The 18,948-nt window shown below is 36.8% G+C and overlaps 2 protein-coding genes across 8 annotated transcripts; both read left to right on the top strand.

The window, feature by feature from the left end:
* The first annotated feature begins 7 nt into the window (after positions 1–7).
* On the top strand, positions 8–3,323 carry LOC124181280 (TBC1 domain family member 19). Of its 3 annotated transcripts, none has more exons than XM_046567676.1 (11): positions 8–82; positions 975–1,097; positions 1,160–1,373; positions 1,460–1,547; positions 1,659–1,719; positions 1,850–2,080; positions 2,152–2,226; positions 2,315–2,549; positions 2,625–2,826; positions 2,896–3,082; positions 3,166–3,323. In XM_046567676.1, exons 3-11 carry the CDS (start codon positions 1,190–1,192, stop codon positions 3,232–3,234), a joined length of 1,332 nt encoding a protein of 443 aa, XP_046423632.1. In that variant the 5' UTR covers positions 8–82; positions 975–1,097; positions 1,160–1,189; the 3' UTR covers positions 3,235–3,323. The 3 variants fall into 3 exon arrangements, with proteins under 3 accessions (XP_046423632.1, XP_046423633.1, XP_046423631.1); XM_046567677.1 differs by lacking the exon at positions 8–82 and adding an exon at positions 142–233; XM_046567675.1 differs by lacking the exon at positions 8–82 and adding an exon at positions 564–854.
* A 157-nt stretch (positions 3,324–3,480) lies between these two features.
* LOC124181590 (coronin-7) lies at positions 3,481–18,015 on the top strand. Of its 5 annotated transcripts, none has more exons than XM_046568294.1 (18): positions 3,482–3,635; positions 4,581–4,806; positions 5,093–5,241; positions 5,406–5,592; positions 5,692–5,989; positions 6,197–6,452; positions 6,571–6,723; positions 8,967–9,341; positions 9,887–10,511; positions 10,589–10,702; positions 10,782–10,952; positions 11,041–11,479; positions 11,826–11,964; positions 12,056–12,262; positions 12,358–12,493; positions 12,614–12,768; positions 13,276–13,365; positions 13,794–18,015. In XM_046568294.1, exons 2-18 carry the CDS (start codon positions 4,647–4,649, stop codon positions 13,800–13,802), a joined length of 3,663 nt encoding a protein of 1,220 aa, XP_046424250.1. In that variant the 5' UTR covers positions 3,482–3,635; positions 4,581–4,646; the 3' UTR covers positions 13,803–18,015. The 5 variants fall into 5 exon arrangements, with proteins under 5 accessions (XP_046424251.1, XP_046424250.1, XP_046424249.1 ...); XM_046568293.1 differs by having other exon boundaries at positions 3,482–3,732; XM_046568292.1 differs by having other exon boundaries at positions 3,482–3,767.
* The last annotated feature ends 933 nt before the right edge of the window (positions 18,016–18,948 follow it).

The following is an 18,948-nucleotide window of genomic DNA, read 5'->3' as shown; positions in this document are numbered from 1 at the left end:
TGGTTGGCTGGCCTTGCGCCGCTGCCAGGTTTCTCTGCCTGCCTCAATTTCGGGATTGGCGACTTGCGACGACGTTTTTTAGGTATTTTGCGCGTATGAATACAAAAATCGAACGGGTCTCCTAGTTTATCTGACTGACAAGCCACGGCCTCTTCATTAGCTTTTTTAACCATGTACTTCATTCATCCGACGCGAACGTATATTTTGTTTGTTTTTCCTTCGTTGCACGTCACGTACGTATGGGTGCATCGTGGAAGGTGCATCAACACAATTCAGTTTCAATATTATTTTGACGAGTATCCTGTACCTGACCTATGCATAGATGTGAGCGAATATTCGATCGTACAATCACGCAATGATTTCAATTAGCTGCAGCTTTATCGGATTTCATCAGTCGCACCGATATCTCGCGATTGGTGACACATCTTATCAACAATTCTCTGCCAAAATCTAATTAGCATACAGTCAGCGTTGCAGTCAGTAACGTATGTTATACGGGAAATTTGCGGGAAGAATGAGTATTCATACACATGCATGCATTCAGAATTGTAGCATACATATGCGAATACGTGCTTTCACGTGTATACATATACATTGTATATGGTACCATACGCGAATCAGAATCAGGCGGGAAAAATTTGTTTACAAATGGCGCCGGTTTTGACGGTGCACTTCAACCTCACTTCACTATTGCACGACGATTACGTCGGTAAATTGACGCGTATATTCATTGTATTGCAAAAAAAACAAATATGGAGAGTACAAAAGAAATTGAACTTCAGAAAACTGCGAACAAATTGACTGACGATATACAGAGCATGACAAACTACAAAAATTTATATAATGAAATTCAGGTACGTCGCCTTGTGCCTTGATAGAGGGATTGTATTTGCCGATTGGTTTTTTTGAGAGGAGCTATTGCCTCAGTTAAATTCTCATAAATTTATTTCATCACGACAATTGTTTTTTTACAGAGACTTGTTGCCTCCAGAGCGGTGCGAAAGGAGGACTTTAAGAACACGCTCGTGGATGCTTTGAAGAGCAATGGACTGGAAACAGAACTTCGAAATACAGTATTTCACTGGGCAAGAACACAAGTAAGCTCTGACCTTAGTTTCGGTAAAATTATTTCACTGATATTCTTATTGCACATATTCAGGGCCCTCTGCAACGAGAGCCAGAGCCCCTTATGCCAATGCTGGAAGCGGATCTCAGCTATCTGAAGAGAGCACAAATACAGTGGGAGCGTAGAATTCAAAAATCTTTAAACTCTATGTGCAATGAATTAAATGTTCCTCTCGCTCGAATCAGATTCAATATGGACAAAGACGAGTTGGCTGAGAAATGGGATGAATTGAGCACCTACGATATCGGTAAGCGAGACTTGTCCCAATTTTGATTGTTCACTTATCATTTTCGTGAAAAACTACTTGCTAGGTATTTCCTTTTTTCCTTATAGATTTATCACAGTACAGGCCACTGTATGCACCGAAAGATTTCCTGGAAGTTCTGTTTATGGTTCGTGATCCATCGTTTAAAAAACAGCCGTGAGTATCTTGAGCAATCGATGAAGCTAGTTAAATAGCTCTTACAAACGAATATGAAAAAGTAAAATAATTATGATTCTTCAATAAACGTTACGCGGCATGCAACTTCAGAGGGGAACCTAACTGGGAATTCAGTCATATACAGATTCGCGTAAAAACTCTGTCTCAGTTGGTTAGTATTTACCAAGAGAACAATTTTCTGGATGATAATCATCATAAAAAACAATTAGCCAGTTCAATTATTCTCATTCGTTCATTTAATCCAATCTATTTCCTTTATTTATTTTTCATTATTTTGCCAGAGAGCCATGTATCCTGAGCTGTCGCACGGTGTTCCGCTGCTCGGAGTTAACCCACATATGACGGCTATGGGAAACTATCTTAATCTAGAAGCTGAAAGAACGGCACTAGGCGAAAGAGTTCTTGCATCTAATCACGCTCCGATTGCTCAGGAATTTCTTAAACGAGGAGCACCACGAGCTATTCGTGGAAAGCTGTGGTCTCTCGTGCTTGGCTCCATAGTCAAAGATAATGTAGAGTACAAAACGAAAAAGAGTAAAAAACCATTCGATTGAAAAAGTAATTGATGTATTTTTTCGCATAGGACGAGGAGTACTATGAGGAACTCAAGTCGTTGGTATTGCAGTACGACATAATGGTTGATAAATTGATAATTAAGGTTAATAAACTGTGAACAAACTTTATGTATCGTATTCTTGCCTCTAGATTTCGTCTTTTCATCCCTTCAATTCTCTTTATATTTGTAGGATGTTCAATTAACGGCGAGCAACGACGACCAATATTTTGTCTTCGAAGATGTTCTGTACAAGACAATGCTGTGCTTTTCGAGGGACTCCGAAGTCCTAGCGCCGGTTACAACAGACCGAAGTGCTGGTGGCCAAGTGATACATGCGGTCCTCCAGGGAAAACCAGCGACTCTTGAAAATACTCTAGTATTTCCTCCCAGCGGAGTTATACCCTTTCACGGGTTTACAATGTATGGTAAGATTCGTCGAATAGTTTACTTGATCCGCTGTTCATGACAATGTAAAAAGAAAATGAATTTCATATTTTTAGCGACCCCTTTCTGCTACCTGTATGATAATCCATGCACAATGTATTACACCTTCAGAGCATTTTATCTCCGCTACTGGTTTAGACTGCACACTGTTTCCAGTCACGAACAGGGAATAGTGGCACTCTGTCTACTTTTTGAAAGGTTGCTTCAGTGCCACGAGCCACAATTGTGGGCACATTTTAGGAACATTCACATACAGCCGTGAGTCGATGTTAAAAAATTTTGCAACATTCTGAATTACAATTGCAAGTACGATTTTTTCCTTGCCAGAATCAAAGTAGTCTTCAAATGGTTAATGAGAGGATTCAGCGGACATTTACCGCCCGAGCAACTTCTCTACTTGTGGGACTTGATCCTGGGGTACGATTCTTTGGAGATTGTAGCTCTGCTTGCCGTTACCATACTGAGTTTCAGAAAAGAAAATTTAATGCAAGTCAACACGCTTCATAATATTGAGGTATTGATCAGTTTACTGGGTACTTGAAGACTTTGAATATACAACGGGATAATAAATAACAATGTTGAGTAAAAAAATTTCAGGCAGTTCTGGCCGATCTGTCTTCCTTGAAGGTGATGCCCCTACTGCAGTTGGTTCTCTTAAAGGAATGAAGATACCTTTTTGATGTATACATAGTTTAAATTTACGCGATTCTTTTCACCTCCACTTTTTATCTACCTGTACTAATTCGTGAGCGAACTTGAATAAACGTATATTCGAATGTTCCCGCTCGTTTTTCAAATCTCCAACAATCACCAACAATGATCTGAACAGCCTTCACGTCTTACCGACTGAGCCTCCTTGACAATTTTGGGATTCCCGTGAGAGGCGCTGTGGTAGGATTAGGCTGCCAGTAGCAAGGGTGGGGCGGGTGAATAACTTGCGAGAAAAGGACAGAGCCGGGTATTCCAAATTCGAGGCTGAAACGAGTGCGAGAAAGACGAAGCTAGCAGTCGAAAAGGGGAGGTTTCTCGTTTCCGGCTGTCAACGACTAGACGCTGTTAACTGCTAGGTGTTTATACGTGTTTTTACTACAAATATTATCGAGGAATAAAGGACACGGTGCGGTTCCACATCTCGCGATCAAGAAAGACGGACGTTCATCTTTTGTCAGTATCAAACGATCTTACGAGGCCCTAAAATTGTATGTATCCGATCATTACCTCGCCTCGAATCACACAAAAGGAATCATTCGACACCGCGTATATTTATCTATCCGACTGCATACCGCGTATCGCTGCTTCTCCGCTATAGCTCGGTTTTAAGGGTGGGGTGTATCTCACCCCCAAAATTAGTCATACAGGCCTTACTTAATTTGCATAAGCGCACACATGCAAACTTTCCAGTCTTTCGTTGTTCGTATTTTTTTTATATCATTTTTTTCTGTATCGTCTTCCCTCTCTCTCTCACCCTCTCTATCTTTGGTATCCTGTCAATTGATTATCGTTTTCGAACAGTTATTTGTCACAAAACTTTGATTTATGAACTTACCGTAAAAGAGAAACAAAAACGAACTTCAACTCAAAATTCACGTTCGTCCTGATTTTCACCCTCGCGAAAACGTCGGAAATTCATGAAAACAGATCGAACAAAATTCTACATAAATTTTCTACAACCCTTGTAGAACAAAATTTATTTATGTATTTATTTACTTATTATTACACATCTTCATTCTTGTCAGAAGCAATAAATTATATTCCTCTGTATCGTCCCTGTAGTTTATATCACTGCTAATCATTTATCAGGGTTGGAACTGAATCACGAATGCAAGAACAAGTGCATTGAATCAGATTTAGCCAATCATCATTGGTAATTTACCAATTGAGGTAACGGCTATTTTTACATTATCTCGTAACATCTATTTCAAAATTTCTCCTTAACAGGTGACACGAAATGAGAGAGAAATATTACAGCGAAGTAGAAAATACTCATGGAATGTTTATTACTCTTTTTTCAGATTACATGAGTCAAGTGAACAATCATTAGGGGAGAACAGAGTAGCGTAAGCAGCGGTTGAAAAAACATGGCTTGGCGATTTAAAGCTTCAAAGTACAAAAATGCTGCGCCGGTTGTGCCGAAGCCTGAGGCCTGCATCAGAGATATTTCCGTCGGATCTTATCAGACCTATGGAAACAATATCGCCGCATCCGCAGCTTTTATGGCATTCAACGTCGACCATAATGGTAAGGCTTCGTTCAGATTCTCTCTTCTAATACATCATATTCGATGCATGTAGATATATCCATGCTCCATTGTCTACCACTGATAACTATATCTTTTGTTTCCGGTATTACGTCTTCTCGTTTATATGTATATCAAGTATTACGTATGAGGCACATGATATCAGCACAGGATACTTCTATCTCTATTGAATTGACATTCTCCAAAATGTCTATGCTCCATACTGTAAAATAAAAATGACAAATGATCACAAATGTCGAAATTTTACATGAGAAATAAACGTTTCAGGATCTAGTCTCGCTGTTCTTCCACTCGACGACTGTGGAAGAAAGAGTAAAACCATGCCTCTGCTCCACGCACACACTGACACTGTCACAGACATGGACTTCTCACCCTTTCATGACGGGCTGCTGGCGACCGGATCACAGGATTGTCTTGTACGCCAAATGTTATTCGTTTAAGAGATGTGAAACCCAAAAGATTTCAATTAGAAAAATCTGGTTGTTCTGTTTTTCGGAATCTTTTACACCAGATGAGTCCTTGAGTGGATCCTAACATCAAAAGCAATGAACCATTTCTCATTGTTTTCAACATGTTGCAGGTGAAGCTGTGGCACATTCCCGAAGCCGGGCTTGAAGAATCCCTGTGCAATCCTGAATGCACATTCTCACATAGGCAGAGAAGAGTCGAGGCTGTGCGGTGGCACCCGACCGCCGAGCATCTTCTCACCACAGTGTCCTACACGAACCTTTCACTTTGGGATGTTATCTCTCAGCAGGAATTATTTTGTAAGTCATCGTTACTCTCAATTATTTTTCTAAGCTTCAATAATACGACAGGTTTTTTTTCTTCATTCTTCATAAAATAAAACCCATTCTGTTCTGTAGCCAACAACGAACATGCAGAAGTGATTCAGTCCCTTAGCTGGAAGCAGGATGGCACGCTGTTGGCAACGTCCTGCAAAGACAAACAGGTCAGAATCATCGATCCTCGATCATCTAGATGTATCGTCAATACATCCCCTAGTCATCAGAGCATTAAAGACTCAAGAATTGTGTGGCTGGGTGACAAGGACAGAATATTGACCACAGGGTTTGATTCTGCCAGACTGCGCCAAGTTTACATCAGAGACCTGAGGAACTTGAGCGAACCAGTTAAAACACTGGAACTCGACTGCAGCACAGGGTGAGCATTCTTATTTCACTGTAATCACAGTTTTAATTATTATAATAAGCTCGTTGACGTAATTCAGTCACAGACTTACATAAGTTTTTAACTTATCAAGTAAGTCGTTCGCTTTTAACAGATCGAAAATTAAGGAACCATATTACATTCGACTTTTTTATGTCGGCGTGTTAATTCGGAAAGTTATCAACCTTTTGCTAATTACAGAATACTCATGCCCCTGTTCGACCCTGACACGAACATGCTTTTCCTAGCTGGGAAAGGTGACACAACAATTTTGTACATGGAGGTAACGGAAAGGGAGCCACATTTAGTCGAGGGTATCAGACACAGCGGAGAACAGACAAAGGGTGGTTGTCTTGTGCCAAAAAGAGCTCTAAACGTAATGCAGGCTGAAGTTAACAGACTCTTGCAGCTGACATCTAACATGGTTATTCCGATAATGTATCAAGTGCCAAGAAAAGTATGTATCAAATTATTCGTTGGAGCTACTTTCTAAATCGCGGTCTTGCTTAGAAAACAAAAACGGATGACAAATCATGTGCAATTTTCCATGACTGATACCAATTTGATTCTTTCAGACTTACAGAGATTTTCATGCCGATATATATCCCGATACAGCCGGTTGTGTCGCACAGAATACAGCGGCAGCTTGGATCAAAGGTCACGATGCCCCAGTGCCAAAAATATCGCTTGATCCTTCGAAAAGGGAAAAGGGCGAGGATCCTGTAACGGTACGTTATAAAGTAGACCTCAATTTCCGAGAAAACCGTCGCGAAACGCAAGTTGCAATTAAAACAACATTTGGATCTGTATAAATTACGCACATTTTTAATCTGCCGCGCAGAGTTTCATTCGTTCACTAATTATGTTGCGTACATTGTATATATTACTTAATTTATTTCCCCTCCATTTATCCGTATATTTCTTCGGCATCGTCAACTTTATTTTTGCAGCATCATCATCATTATTATTATTATTATTATTATTATTATTATCTTGGGCACAAAATTGCATTCTTTTAATCCAAAATGATTCCTGATCCAAAAAATTGTATATAACTCTAGAATAGTAGTAATCAGTCGTTAGATGACATCATGACAATTTGTCCACCAATAGATCACACACACTTGATTCTATTCACCCTTACCTATCCCACTCTGTATATTGTTCATTGTACCTTTGTGCGTGATTGCATTAGAAATTTAAATACTCTTAGGTAATGTCGTTGTGTGAATGGCTTTCTCGTGAAATAGATCTGTGGCTATGGCATGTGGACAATTATCAAGTGAATCGAGTAAAAAATAGTCAAGTAGTTGATAATAACCAAAATTGGTACATTACATGGCCCCAGAATCTTTAATTTGTGAGAATCGATGAGAATGAAAATACTTGTTGTTTATTTTATTTTATATTGATTTCTTTGTAGTTGAGTTATAATTTATTTTGCCTGTAATATATATGTATATATATATTAGAGTGTTTCAAAAAAACCGACTATTTTTTTTTTTTTCGAAGAACATTGAAAAATCCTTCGAGTGTCCCTCAAAAATGACCTCGGTAAAATATGAGCTCTTAATATTGATATTTAGAGGTGGCGATTCTCAATTTTCTATTTCCCATTTAAATAACATGGGAAAAAATTTTTCCAAAATTTCAAATCTTATTGCTCGAAAACGAATCAGTATGAAGATATAAACAAAACATGTTCTTGTAGGAAATTTTACGGTCTACAAAAAAGATCTGAATAAAGATTTGCGTAAGGTAAGTCGTTTCGGAGTTATCAGGCCTCAAACATCGAACTGTTTGAAATAATGATGTTCTTAATTTATAAATGCTACAAAACTGACTCATATCGTTGATTAATGAAATTTATTAATTAAAATTTCATTGGAAGTCTATAGTTTTAATTTTAAAATCAATAATATTGTGTATTTAAGTGATATGAGTCAGTTTTGTAGCATTTATAAATTAATAACATCATTATTTGAAATGGTTCAATGTTTGAGGCCTGATAACTCCGAAACGACTTATCTTACGCAAATCTTTATTCAGATCTTTTTTGTAGAGCGTAAAATTTCCTACAAGAATATGTTTTGTTTATATCTTCACACTGATTCGTTTTCGAGCAATAAAATTCTAAATTTAAAAAAAATTTTTTCCCATGTTATTTAAATGGGAAATAGAAAATTGAGAATCGCCACCTCTAAATATCAATATTAAGAGCTCATATTTTACCAAGGTCATTTTTGAGGGAAACTCGGAAGATTTTTCAATGTTCTTTAAAAAAAAAAAGTAATTGGTTTTTTTGAAACACTCTAATATATATGTATGTATTTTTTCCCTTTTTTTCACTACTTTTGTATACATACATATATATATATCATACATTATATGCATACATACACATGTGTTTCTTTAACGTTTTTTCAGATTGCCGAATGTTTATATTTATTTGTAATTTATGTATTTAGCCGTCATCTATCCCTGTTTTGCAATGCATCTGTCGTAACTGACTGTTGATGTCTGTAGATCCGTGTTGTTTTGCGTAAGTAAAAATGAAAATTTTTGAAATATTCGTGTACTTGTGTATTTGTTAGATCCTTATTTTTTCTTTTTTTTTTTCCTAACGAGAGAGTGAATTTCATGCAGTAATAACGATCATCTTGCTTAATTCATGCAAATGTGCAATAAGACTCCAGTAGCATAGTAGATAGTCATGTAATATTCTAATGTACATACTATAAATTTTACACCATAATTAATTAATTGATTAGTTACCAATGTCGCTTGATTTCTCATCGCTGTCTAAGATTTTGGTTTCTCTGTGGTTTTCGGCTGTTAAAATATGAGAACAATAACATAGTAGAATATTTGTAGTTTGAAGTGCACAAGTTGTTGCTCATAGATTAGGATAGACTGCAAAATTTGTATTCTGAGGCAAGATATTTCATTATGGAACTTGCCGTACCTTTAGGTACACAAAGGAAACTTAACAACGCTGAAAGAAAATCATCAAGAAATACAAGTAGAACAGCCAAAGTCCAGCAAGACTATTACCATCACAGCGCCAAAGGGCTACTCCAAATTACAGTCCGTCGTGCAAGAAAATGACAAAAAAATTGATCTCGATATAAGACAGTGCGAAGAGATAATACAGAGCGAAATCGAGGATGAAGAGTCAAAGATACAAAACGGCAGCCAAACTATACCCCCAAAACCACTGCCTAGAGCATCAAGAGCTAACAGTATTTCCGAGGAAGATCCAAAGCCGGTCGCTAGGCCTCGCACAACGCCAAATCCTGGATGCGTAGTTACGCCAGTAAATCCTAATGCTGTTGGAGGATATAAGGTCAGATTTAGCCGAATGATTGTTTCCGAAAAATGGTTCGATCCTTTGTATTGCAAATTGTATCTAGGAAAACATTCAAAGGTTGAGAATCTATTATTTTTAACCCACTCAAATAGGTGTGTTTATTCGATAAAGAAATAGAACCGTTATGATAATCATAATTACTTTTACGCCTTGGTATGTGAAAATCATTACCAAAAAGTCGCTTTTTTTTGCCCATTTCTATGCATCGCCAATGAAATTATTGTATTTTCTTGTCCTCTTTTTTTATTCTCTGATAACGGCGTCACAGCAATACGTATAGTGTTAGCATATTATATATAGTTTATAAAAAAAGTGTGTGTTTGTTACTATGTGCGTGTGAGTTATGTTTATTGTTTTCAATCCTTCCACCCATCCACCTTCCATATCATTGTTTATACCCTTCAATGCTTTTATACATTTTTTTTTTTATATCTTCTTGTCGGTATCATTTATTTCATTATATCGATATTCACCGTTGATTTGACATTGGATAAAATGAACACACTTCTTTTTTATCACAGCCACGCCTTGGGCCAAAACCATTCCAAGCGAAATCCGGAAGCCAAGAGTTCTCCTTTGACAAAGTCTTCTCTGTTCCGGTGGCCCCAAACACTGAGAGCAACGGTCATCCAACTGATACCAGTTGTTCAGCGGACAGCAATACCGAAGCTGACAAATCTCCGACGTCTGAAACTGAGCAGGTGAAAGAGTCGGAAAATGGTAAAAGCGACAGCAGTTCAATGGAAGAAGATGCCAATTCCAGCGACTCTGGTTACAAACCAAAAACTCCGAGTACAGCAGAGAGGCGTAAATTATTTGAAACCAAAGTTAAGGACGAGTCACCGGAGAACGAAGAGTCGGGCAACTTTGAGCGTGGTAACGTCAACAGAAATTCCATCGCAGAAAGACGGAGGCTATACGAAAGTCGTTCAGTTTCTGTTACCGACGGTAACTTGGCCGAAAAGGCTATGGGCTCTCCGACCCCTCTAAGAAGGCGGGATTCTTTTAAGGCTAAGAGCGACGTGATCAAAGAAGACGAAGTCAAGAAGATCATCCCGGTGTTGAGACAGCAGAGCATGGATCCTCGGCTCGAGAAACCTGAGCCCGTAACGACACCAACACCCAAACGAACTTCCACTGTCTTCGGTGAGTTTATATTTTGTGTCGAAAACTATGTTAGAATTGGATTATCGAAAGCAAGTAAAATATTTTTTACCTTTCAGGTCGAGTATCAAAATTCAGGCATCTGAAAGGAACCCCTGGTCACAAATCGACTCACATCGAGAACATAAGAAACATCAGTCGACAAATATCTGGAGAATGCGACGGCTTTCATGGTAAATTAAATCCACCTGCATTGTTTAGAATGAACTGCCAGGGAATGTTCTCGTGACGTTTGTTATCTTTAATGTCTAGCTAATCCTGACCGAGTTGCTGTTCCGTTGAGTGGACCGGGTGGCAAAATAGCAGTTCTGGAACTCAAGAAAACAGGTCGATTGGCAGATGGAGTAATGCCAGCACTTGTTCACGGCGCAACAGTAATGGACTTTCAATGGGATCCTTTCAACAATCAACAACTTGCCGTCGGTGAGATATGCTTACGTTTTGGACAACTACTGGTCCTCAGATTTATTTAGTCAACTAACAATAACTTCCTGTATCGAAATTTGTCCAGCATGTGATGACGGAATGATAAGGTTGTGGGAGATTCCTCCGACCGGGCTTGAAGAGCCAACGAACGAGCCGCGCTCAACGATCGAAGCTCACGCGGACAAAATCTACTTGATCAAGTTTCACCCTCTGGCTTCGAATGTTCTCGCGTCAGCCTCGTACGATATGACTGTGAAAATTTGGGACCTGACTCCCCTTCAGTCTGGCGAATCTGCAGTTGCCAAAATAACTCTGACCGGTCACACGGACCAAATATTCAGCCTGGCTTGGTCGCCGTGTGGACAGTATTTAGCCAGTGCCTGCAAAGACGGTAAACTGCGTGTTTATAAACCGAGGGATGGAGATACTCCGATCAGAGAAGGCAAAGGACCGGTCGGAACAAGAGGCGCTAGAGTCGTATGGGCCCTGGACGGAAGATTTCTGGTAGTCATGGGCTTTGACAAGTACGTGAACTTGTACATCGTATCGACAGTTGCAGCAACTCTACTACACGGAAAAAATGATTTATTAGAGCTGCAAAATTTAGTGATAGCGAGAATTTGAGCTGGTGAAACAAGAATTTTTACTTCGGTAGCAACAACTTTGCACCCACAGCCCAGCGGACTTCCCAATGTAGCAAACCCGTTCGTTAAACTTGCAAAATTTCAGTTGTTGCAACAAATTTTCTTGCTATCTATAGATTAACACTGAAATTTTTTAGGCAACTGAATTATTTTAGACAGTATATATTTTTCAAATATCTTTTGTTCCAGTTCTTATTTTTACTACGTTACAATGATTATTTTCCAGGGTCTCTGAAAGACAGATAATCGTCTTTAAGGCGGACAATCTAAATTCACCGCTGAATACAGTCGGTCTCGATGTATCACCCGCCATATTGATGCCGTATTACGACGAGGACAGTTCTACTCTGTTTTTAACTGGTCGAGTGAGTAGAACGTGTATATTCTTGTTGATTATCATGACACTAGGGTTTAGCAGGCGACGAAATTGTGTGAATTCATTTCATCATTCTTCAGGGCGATTCAACGATATACGCTTTCGAGGTAACGGAAGAAGCTCCTTACTGTTGCCCACTGAGTCACCATCGTTGCGCAAGTTTACATCAAGGATTGTCGTTCCTGCCTAAAAATCGATGCGATGTGACGATAGTCGAGTTTGCAGCTGCTCTTAGACTAACCAACAACACAATAGAGCCTCTTAGTTTCACTGTGCCTCGTATAAAGGTAAAATCCGGTACACCCGTGTTCTTATTCTAACGAAAAATACCATCAGACACACTGTCTTTACGATTGCCTTAACATCTTTGCACCATGTACAGAGCGAGTTGTTCCAAGACGACTTATTTCCTCCTACAAGAGTCACGTGGAGTCCGACAGTCAGTGCAGCTGAATGGTTCGGCAAAGCGAACAAACAAGCGCCCAGAATCAGTTTGAAACCGCCAGGAATGGACAGCTGTGAGTAGCGTTGCTCAATTGAAATTATTCTAGGAACAAGGCCCTGCTTCTACACCATGTAAGACGATCACTGCTATTTACTCGGACTCTTCTTTTCTCACATGCTTTACCACAAAATAGTGACCGAAAGTCAGGGACAAGGCGTTGTCACTGCTCCGGTATCTGCGAAGCAGTCAACAGCCTCTACAACACCATTTGTCGGAGCGACGCAACCGTTCAACAGACTGGGATGGAATCCAGATCTGGCTGGTCAGACGAAGGCAAAACAGGAAGAGGTATGTATCAGATTTATTATATGTATAGTTGATCAAATTACGCATGTTATCAGTTGTTGGGAGAATTTCGTTGTAGTGTAACTGATTAATTTTGTTCAAAATCTTGTTCGCTGTACTGATTTATATTTTGTGTGTATCCCAGTTAATTCAAGGATAGCCTTCTCACTTTCTCCCTCTCTCTTTTTTTTTCTCAGTTTTCTTTTCTAGCCATTAATCACGTGTAGTACAAATTCACTTTTACAAATCTTGCGTGAAGCAGAATTTTTTCTCTGAAAAATATCTGAGTAAAAATATATCAGTGAGGGAAGTATATCACATATCGTTATCTGACCTAGTGATAGAAAAAAAATTTGAAAAAACTATGGAACTTTACAATTGCACACATTCTTAACGTATCTTCATCGCTTAGCAATTTTTCTTGAATTTAAATTCCGATGAAATATGTGTTAAAATTAAAAAAAGGCGGTTGTATTTCATTAGCATTGCGTGTGAAATGTGTTATGGTAGATTCAAAAGTCAGTGAGCAACGTTATGGGAGATATTGTACACCGTTCTTTGGAGCAAGATCACATGGAAGGAGTCGACGAACGCGAATGGGTAGGTTCTTTTTCATAAAAGCCTTTATTTAAAATTATCAACATTATTGGCAATATAGTTGTCATCATTTTTATCACTGGACATAGAATTTTTATATTATTTTTGTTCTTACCTATGATCTATTCCTAATTGGATGTAAACTGATTCATAGTTTAATTTGCTATGCTGTGCACTGTTGTTTCTTCATTTAATGTATAATTGCGTAGTTTCATTGGATGAATTGAATTGTTTGATTACCTGAAGCGTTGGAGTGTCATCTATTTTTCTTTCCTCTTTTTGTACATGAGCCTGTCTAAATATCAATTTGTGGAGTCTCTCTCCTTTCTTTTTCATTGTTGATTCACAAGCGTACATATTTATTAAGCTACACATTTGTTGTGTAAGTACCTTACAAGCCGATACATTTGTTGTGTGCTTTTATTTTTCAGGACGAGTGAATGTGACGCGCTCGAGACAAAGTGGTAGGTAACTTAAAATAAGAGTAAGAGGAATGTAAGGGATAAAAAACGCACTCAAAGTAATGTCGCAGTAGAGGGAAAAAAAATAACATCAACAATAATAATAATTGAACTGATGTTTCATCAAGATTCGCACAATTGGTATAGCTGATTCACGCAGCAATTATAATAATACATACATACATACATACATGTTAATAATCAAATCGACAACGCGGATGAGTGTGTGGAAATTATGTCGTGTATGCATGTACTAGATTAAAAAATTTAAATTCCCTAACAGCTTTTGTTCTCGCTAGATACTCCCGAGCCATAAATGACATATATTTCCCAACTTCCAACGGTGATTTATATGGATTCGATATATATATATATATGTGTATAGGGTGGGGCATTTAAAGTGAGCAGGGCGACTTTCTCACAAACGAAGCAAAATCTCAAAAAAAGATTCAAACGAGAGCTGTAGGGTTTGGAAGGGGACGGAACACAGCTCGTTCGAATTTTTATTAAGCGGATGCGCCAAGGAGATATGAAGGTCAGCTTTGGTTTTTTAAATGGGGTGGTGTATTTTTTATTTTTAAAATGAACAGAGTATTCAATTTCGAGTATAAAAGTATAAGTACACCAGTTTCCTAAAATTGACACTCAATAGGATATTTCAAAAATAAGAAAAAGATAGATGTCCGTTCTCCACTTTACGCAGAATAAAATTACAATTTTATCAAAGCAAATGTTTGAAATCATGGCCATTAACTTCTATACATTTTGATTCCTTTTTTTCGTTGCGACACTTCCGGTTTCTGAAAACAACCGTATGACTCGATTAAAAGTTCTGCGGGATGGTTGACGTCTTTCGGGGTATCTTTCTCCGTATAAATTACAAGCTGCACTAGCGTTTTTATACGTTTCGTCATAAATGTAAATCATGTCGATCTTCTCGGCAACCGTATACCGATCCATTTTTCAAAAATAATAATCACGATAATAGGAGTTCTGAATGTCACTACTGAGGAAATTTCTACGACGTGATGTGAATACTTTCAATAACAATCATTGAATAACATTTGACTACAACTTTGTGTTTTGACCGATAACTCTTGGTTCGATTTTCAAAGGTAGCATGAAGCATTAATGCCTGAAAAAGTTGTTTACATCACACAAATCTTAGAGCCATTGTTTTTCGCGCGTAAAGTAAAAAGTTGAAATCGAATCAAAAGTTATCAGTCAAAACAAAAAGTTGTAGACGAATGTTATTCCTCGATGTTGTTCGTCGTTATATCTTTTTCTTGTTTGTGAAATATCCTATTGAGTGTCAATTTTAGGAAACTGGTGTACTTATACTTTTATATTCGAAATAGAATACTCTTTTCATTTTCAAAATAAAAAATACACCATCTCATTTTAAAAACCAAAGCTGACCTTTGTACCTCCATTACGCATCCACTTATTAAAAATTCGAGCACGCTATGTTCCGTCCCCGTCAAAACCCTACAGCTCTCGTCTGAAACGTTTTTTGAGATTTTGTTTCGTTTTCGAAAAAATCGCCCTGGTCACTTTAAATGCCCCACCCTGTGTATATCTGATATCCGCAAATGTTTTTCATTTCATACTTAATATTTTCTTATCCGCGTCACTCGTGACTCTAATCAAACCAGTATTTTTTTCTTTCTTTTTTTTTGTGCCAATCAATCATTTTCCTTGGACATCAATTTATATTAAATACTTACTGACGCAGTATTGATGTACTGTTGGAAGAAATAATTCTTAGAGATATTCATATCAGTTACTACATTGTCGTATCGTTAGAAATATGTATTCTATGATTTGCAATTAACGAATAGAAAAAAATTTGAAAAAGCAAGAATAAAAATACGAAAGATATGAAGAAAGAGAAAGGTGCTATAAGTATCCAATTCCAAATTTAAAGTCCGGTGTTGTTTTTATATTTTCATTTTTGCTTGAAAACTTTAGTTTTCTTTCTTTACTCTTTTTTGCTTTGTACATTGAACGGTGTCTAATCGATACTTGCAAATGTCCAAGGTATTAGCGAATTATAATTGTAAATTCTTTGACAAATGACTAAGTTTATGGCATTATACTATACACATGACAATTAACAACATGGCAGTAATTATGTTCTTTTTTCACTCAGCATTGGAAGATGCGTGATTGTAGCTCTAGTCCGGGGTGGTTTTAGTTCTAATTTTACTTGAATTTTCTTTTTTTGTCGCTAGTATTGTATTATTAGTATAATTATACATAACTAAAATTGAATAACTAGTTTAGGATTATCGAAGGCTATGCTAAATATATATACCATAAGAGAATTCAGTGGACATAAGTAGTAACATACGGTTCAAAGGTTTCAGAATGAAATATGAATTTCATTCAAGGTCTGAATATGAAGGTGAAAAAAAAATAAACAAAGAAAATATAACGCATCTAGCTTTAAGATTAATATTGCTCACCGATTGCAGAAACTGACCAATACTATGCTATATTAAAAGAAGTAGAAAAAACGTCGAAAACATAAAAAAAAAAAAAAAAAAAAACATCAACAGTTTTCTTCAACGTTGCTTGAAAGTTTCTGTTGAAAATGATAATTTAAAGACAAACTGTTAATGCCAGACTGCGGATTGCGAGCCAAAGTATTTCAATGGGAGAACGAATTTTCTATACTAAATTTTACATCTACTAATTAATATCGTTATTCTTTTTTTTCTCCCTTATTTGTCCTCAATCATCAATCGCTCGAATTTTTTTTTTCTATTTTTCCTTCTCAGAGTTGCCTGAAATTACACATTCCATGACAGATCATTAGTTTATTATCCTAGATAAAGGTCTTGAATGAAGCCGATTTACATTTCACAATGATAAATTAACATCGGCTGCCATTAACAATGGAATGAATTGAAACAATCAAGTTGAGAATAAAGATAAAATGTAATTATACGTGACATTCGATGTTATACAATGGCAGACGGTCGACGGTTATGAAAAAAATTCAACGAATAGCACGGAGTTCGCGTGTAATGAGTTTTTATATAGCATACATAAAAATAACTGAAAGCAAAAAACGAGAAAATAAAAAACCAAAAAAATACGTATATTATGCACCAAGTATTATACTAAATACATATAAGTATACCTAATACAGCATTTCATACGGTATATTCTGGGTACGTAATAAGACTCGATTAATAATAATTAAACTAATGGTTAAAAAATAACTACACAAAATAAATAAATACATATAAGCCTCCTCAAGGCTTTGAAACTTAAAACTTAAAGTAGCCTAGGTAATGATACACAATACATACATACATACATACATGCATACATAAATACATGATACATAATAAACACGATAAGAATTTCCATTTTATACTTTTGTGCATTTGATACATATGTGATTATTGTGAATTCATTTTTCATACGTTTTCCACGTTATGCAAAGCGATGGGGAAAAAAAAAACTTACAGTTTTTCGGCATCTGCCAATGTATTTATGAGTAGCAAAAAAAAAAAAAAACCGTATCTGCAACGTAATACGTTTTATAATTATGTAGTGTATATATATATACGATATATGCAGGCACGTATATATATACATATACTGTGAACAGTATGTAATAATTTATTATACACGGTGCTATGTCCCTCCCTGTGGTAGATCTTGATGATTAACAGTAAGTCACAAATGAAAATTATTACGTAATCAAACCTTTCGGCACATCTAAAAATTCATTGTCCATTTTTTTTCTTGCTGTACTTACGCGAGTGATAAATGCACTTAAGTTTACGACTGAAGAATGATGAAAAATCATTATTAAATAATCATTTCATATGCGATTTACTGGTGATAACACGCCGCCAGCGGGCACATAGTATACAGTAACATCAAATATTTGAAAGACCAACAAAGGTGCCAAAAAAACGTCATTTAACTTTGTAAGAGAGAAAAAGTTAAAACACCATTGAAAATTTAACAAACAAAAGAAAAATCAGCTCAACTTTTAAAAGCCATTCCAATCGATGATATTATTATACATATTTACAAACAGCTTTATATTGAGATTCGCATTCAGTTGCATTCATTTCGTTCTTAAGAGAAAATGTGTTTAGAAAAAAAAAAAAAAACAAAAAAAAACAAAACCATAACGAAGAAAAACTAGCTCGTTAAATTGTAAAAAGGTGAAAATCAACATGAAATTATTAGCCCAAATTATGTAAAGTTATTATACATTTAGAGACGAGCAGAAATTGCTGGGGATGCAGATGATTATTAATAATGAAATTGTTTTGGCATTAACTGCTCATTTGTGTCGGATGTTCCCCACTTACGAGTCGTACAAAGTGTAAATCCTTTTCGATTTCTGCACCCCTTGCGTCCATATTATTAGCTAAACTTTATTTAATTGCAATAGCATCAAAATATATAACAAATTTAGATTGGTTGTGACAGGAATGATATTAAGATATTTTAATATTATTTTTCTATCACGTAAGCCTATTTCTATAATCATTATTTTACTGTGATTCATTCATTCATTCATTCATTCACTTTCTTTTTCTTCTTTTCCGTTGCTTTCATTACTATTTATGAACAATTTAGATCCAAGCGATTAAATTTCCAATGAGATACAGCAATGCAGTGTTATTCCCAACACAGAATTTCAAATTTTATTGATGTAACACTATAAAAAAATGAACATCTTTATTTCTAAATTTGCTGTTAGAAAAAAGGAACGAATGATACTTTGTACTAAAACTTTCCTTTGGTATTCTGTGCTGCGAATGGCATCCGTCGTGTATACTGTAATTTGTCGTGTAGTGATGTACCTTTGTATCGACCTTGTATCTTTAAATGTATTTCATCTATAAAACATTTCTACCGAATGCCTTCAGGTCCCACGTTACAAAGTAGCACCCATGTTCGAGGATCCCTTCAATCCATCGATTTGTTGCCATTTCCAGTGAGCGTCTCAGGGTGAAATTTTGAAATGTGCAATTATGAGAGTTTATTTCACCTTGTCAAGTAAGTCAACATCCTTTTTCCCCCCAAGGTATTTTCGTCTCCTGCTATATTGTATCTACATACCTATCTGGATGCAAAGAGTGTGGGG

Source organism: Neodiprion fabricii, chromosome 4 (genome assembly GCF_021155785.1).
Source record: "Neodiprion fabricii isolate iyNeoFabr1 chromosome 4, iyNeoFabr1.1, whole genome shotgun sequence".
Lineage (NCBI taxonomy): Eukaryota > Metazoa > Arthropoda > Insecta > Hymenoptera > Diprionidae > Neodiprion > Neodiprion fabricii.
This window is presented reverse-complemented; position numbering and strand designations above follow the sequence as displayed.

Excerpts from the sequence above, each read along its gene's own strand:
- LOC124181590 (XM_046568294.1), top strand. The coding sequence starts at position 4,647 with ATGGCTTGGCGATTTAAAGCTTCAAAGTACAAAAATGCTGCGCCGGTT. Across the intron at positions 9,342-9,886 it reads ATGCTGTTGGAGGATATAAG|CCACGCCTTGGGCCAAAACC; the intron begins GTCAGATTTAGC and ends TTTTTATCACAG. Across the intron at positions 11,965-12,055 it reads CTCTGTTTTTAACTGGTCGA|GGCGATTCAACGATATACGC; the intron begins GTGAGTAGAACG and ends ATCATTCTTCAG.
- LOC124181280 (XM_046567675.1), top strand. The coding sequence starts at position 753 with ATGGAGAGTACAAAAGAAATTGAACTTCAGAAAACTGCGAACAAATTG. Across the intron at positions 855-974 it reads ATTTATATAATGAAATTCAG|AGACTTGTTGCCTCCAGAGC; the intron begins GTACGTCGCCTT and ends GTTTTTTTACAG. Across the intron at positions 2,227-2,314 it reads TTGATAAATTGATAATTAAG|GATGTTCAATTAACGGCGAG; the intron begins GTTAATAAACTG and ends TTATATTTGTAG.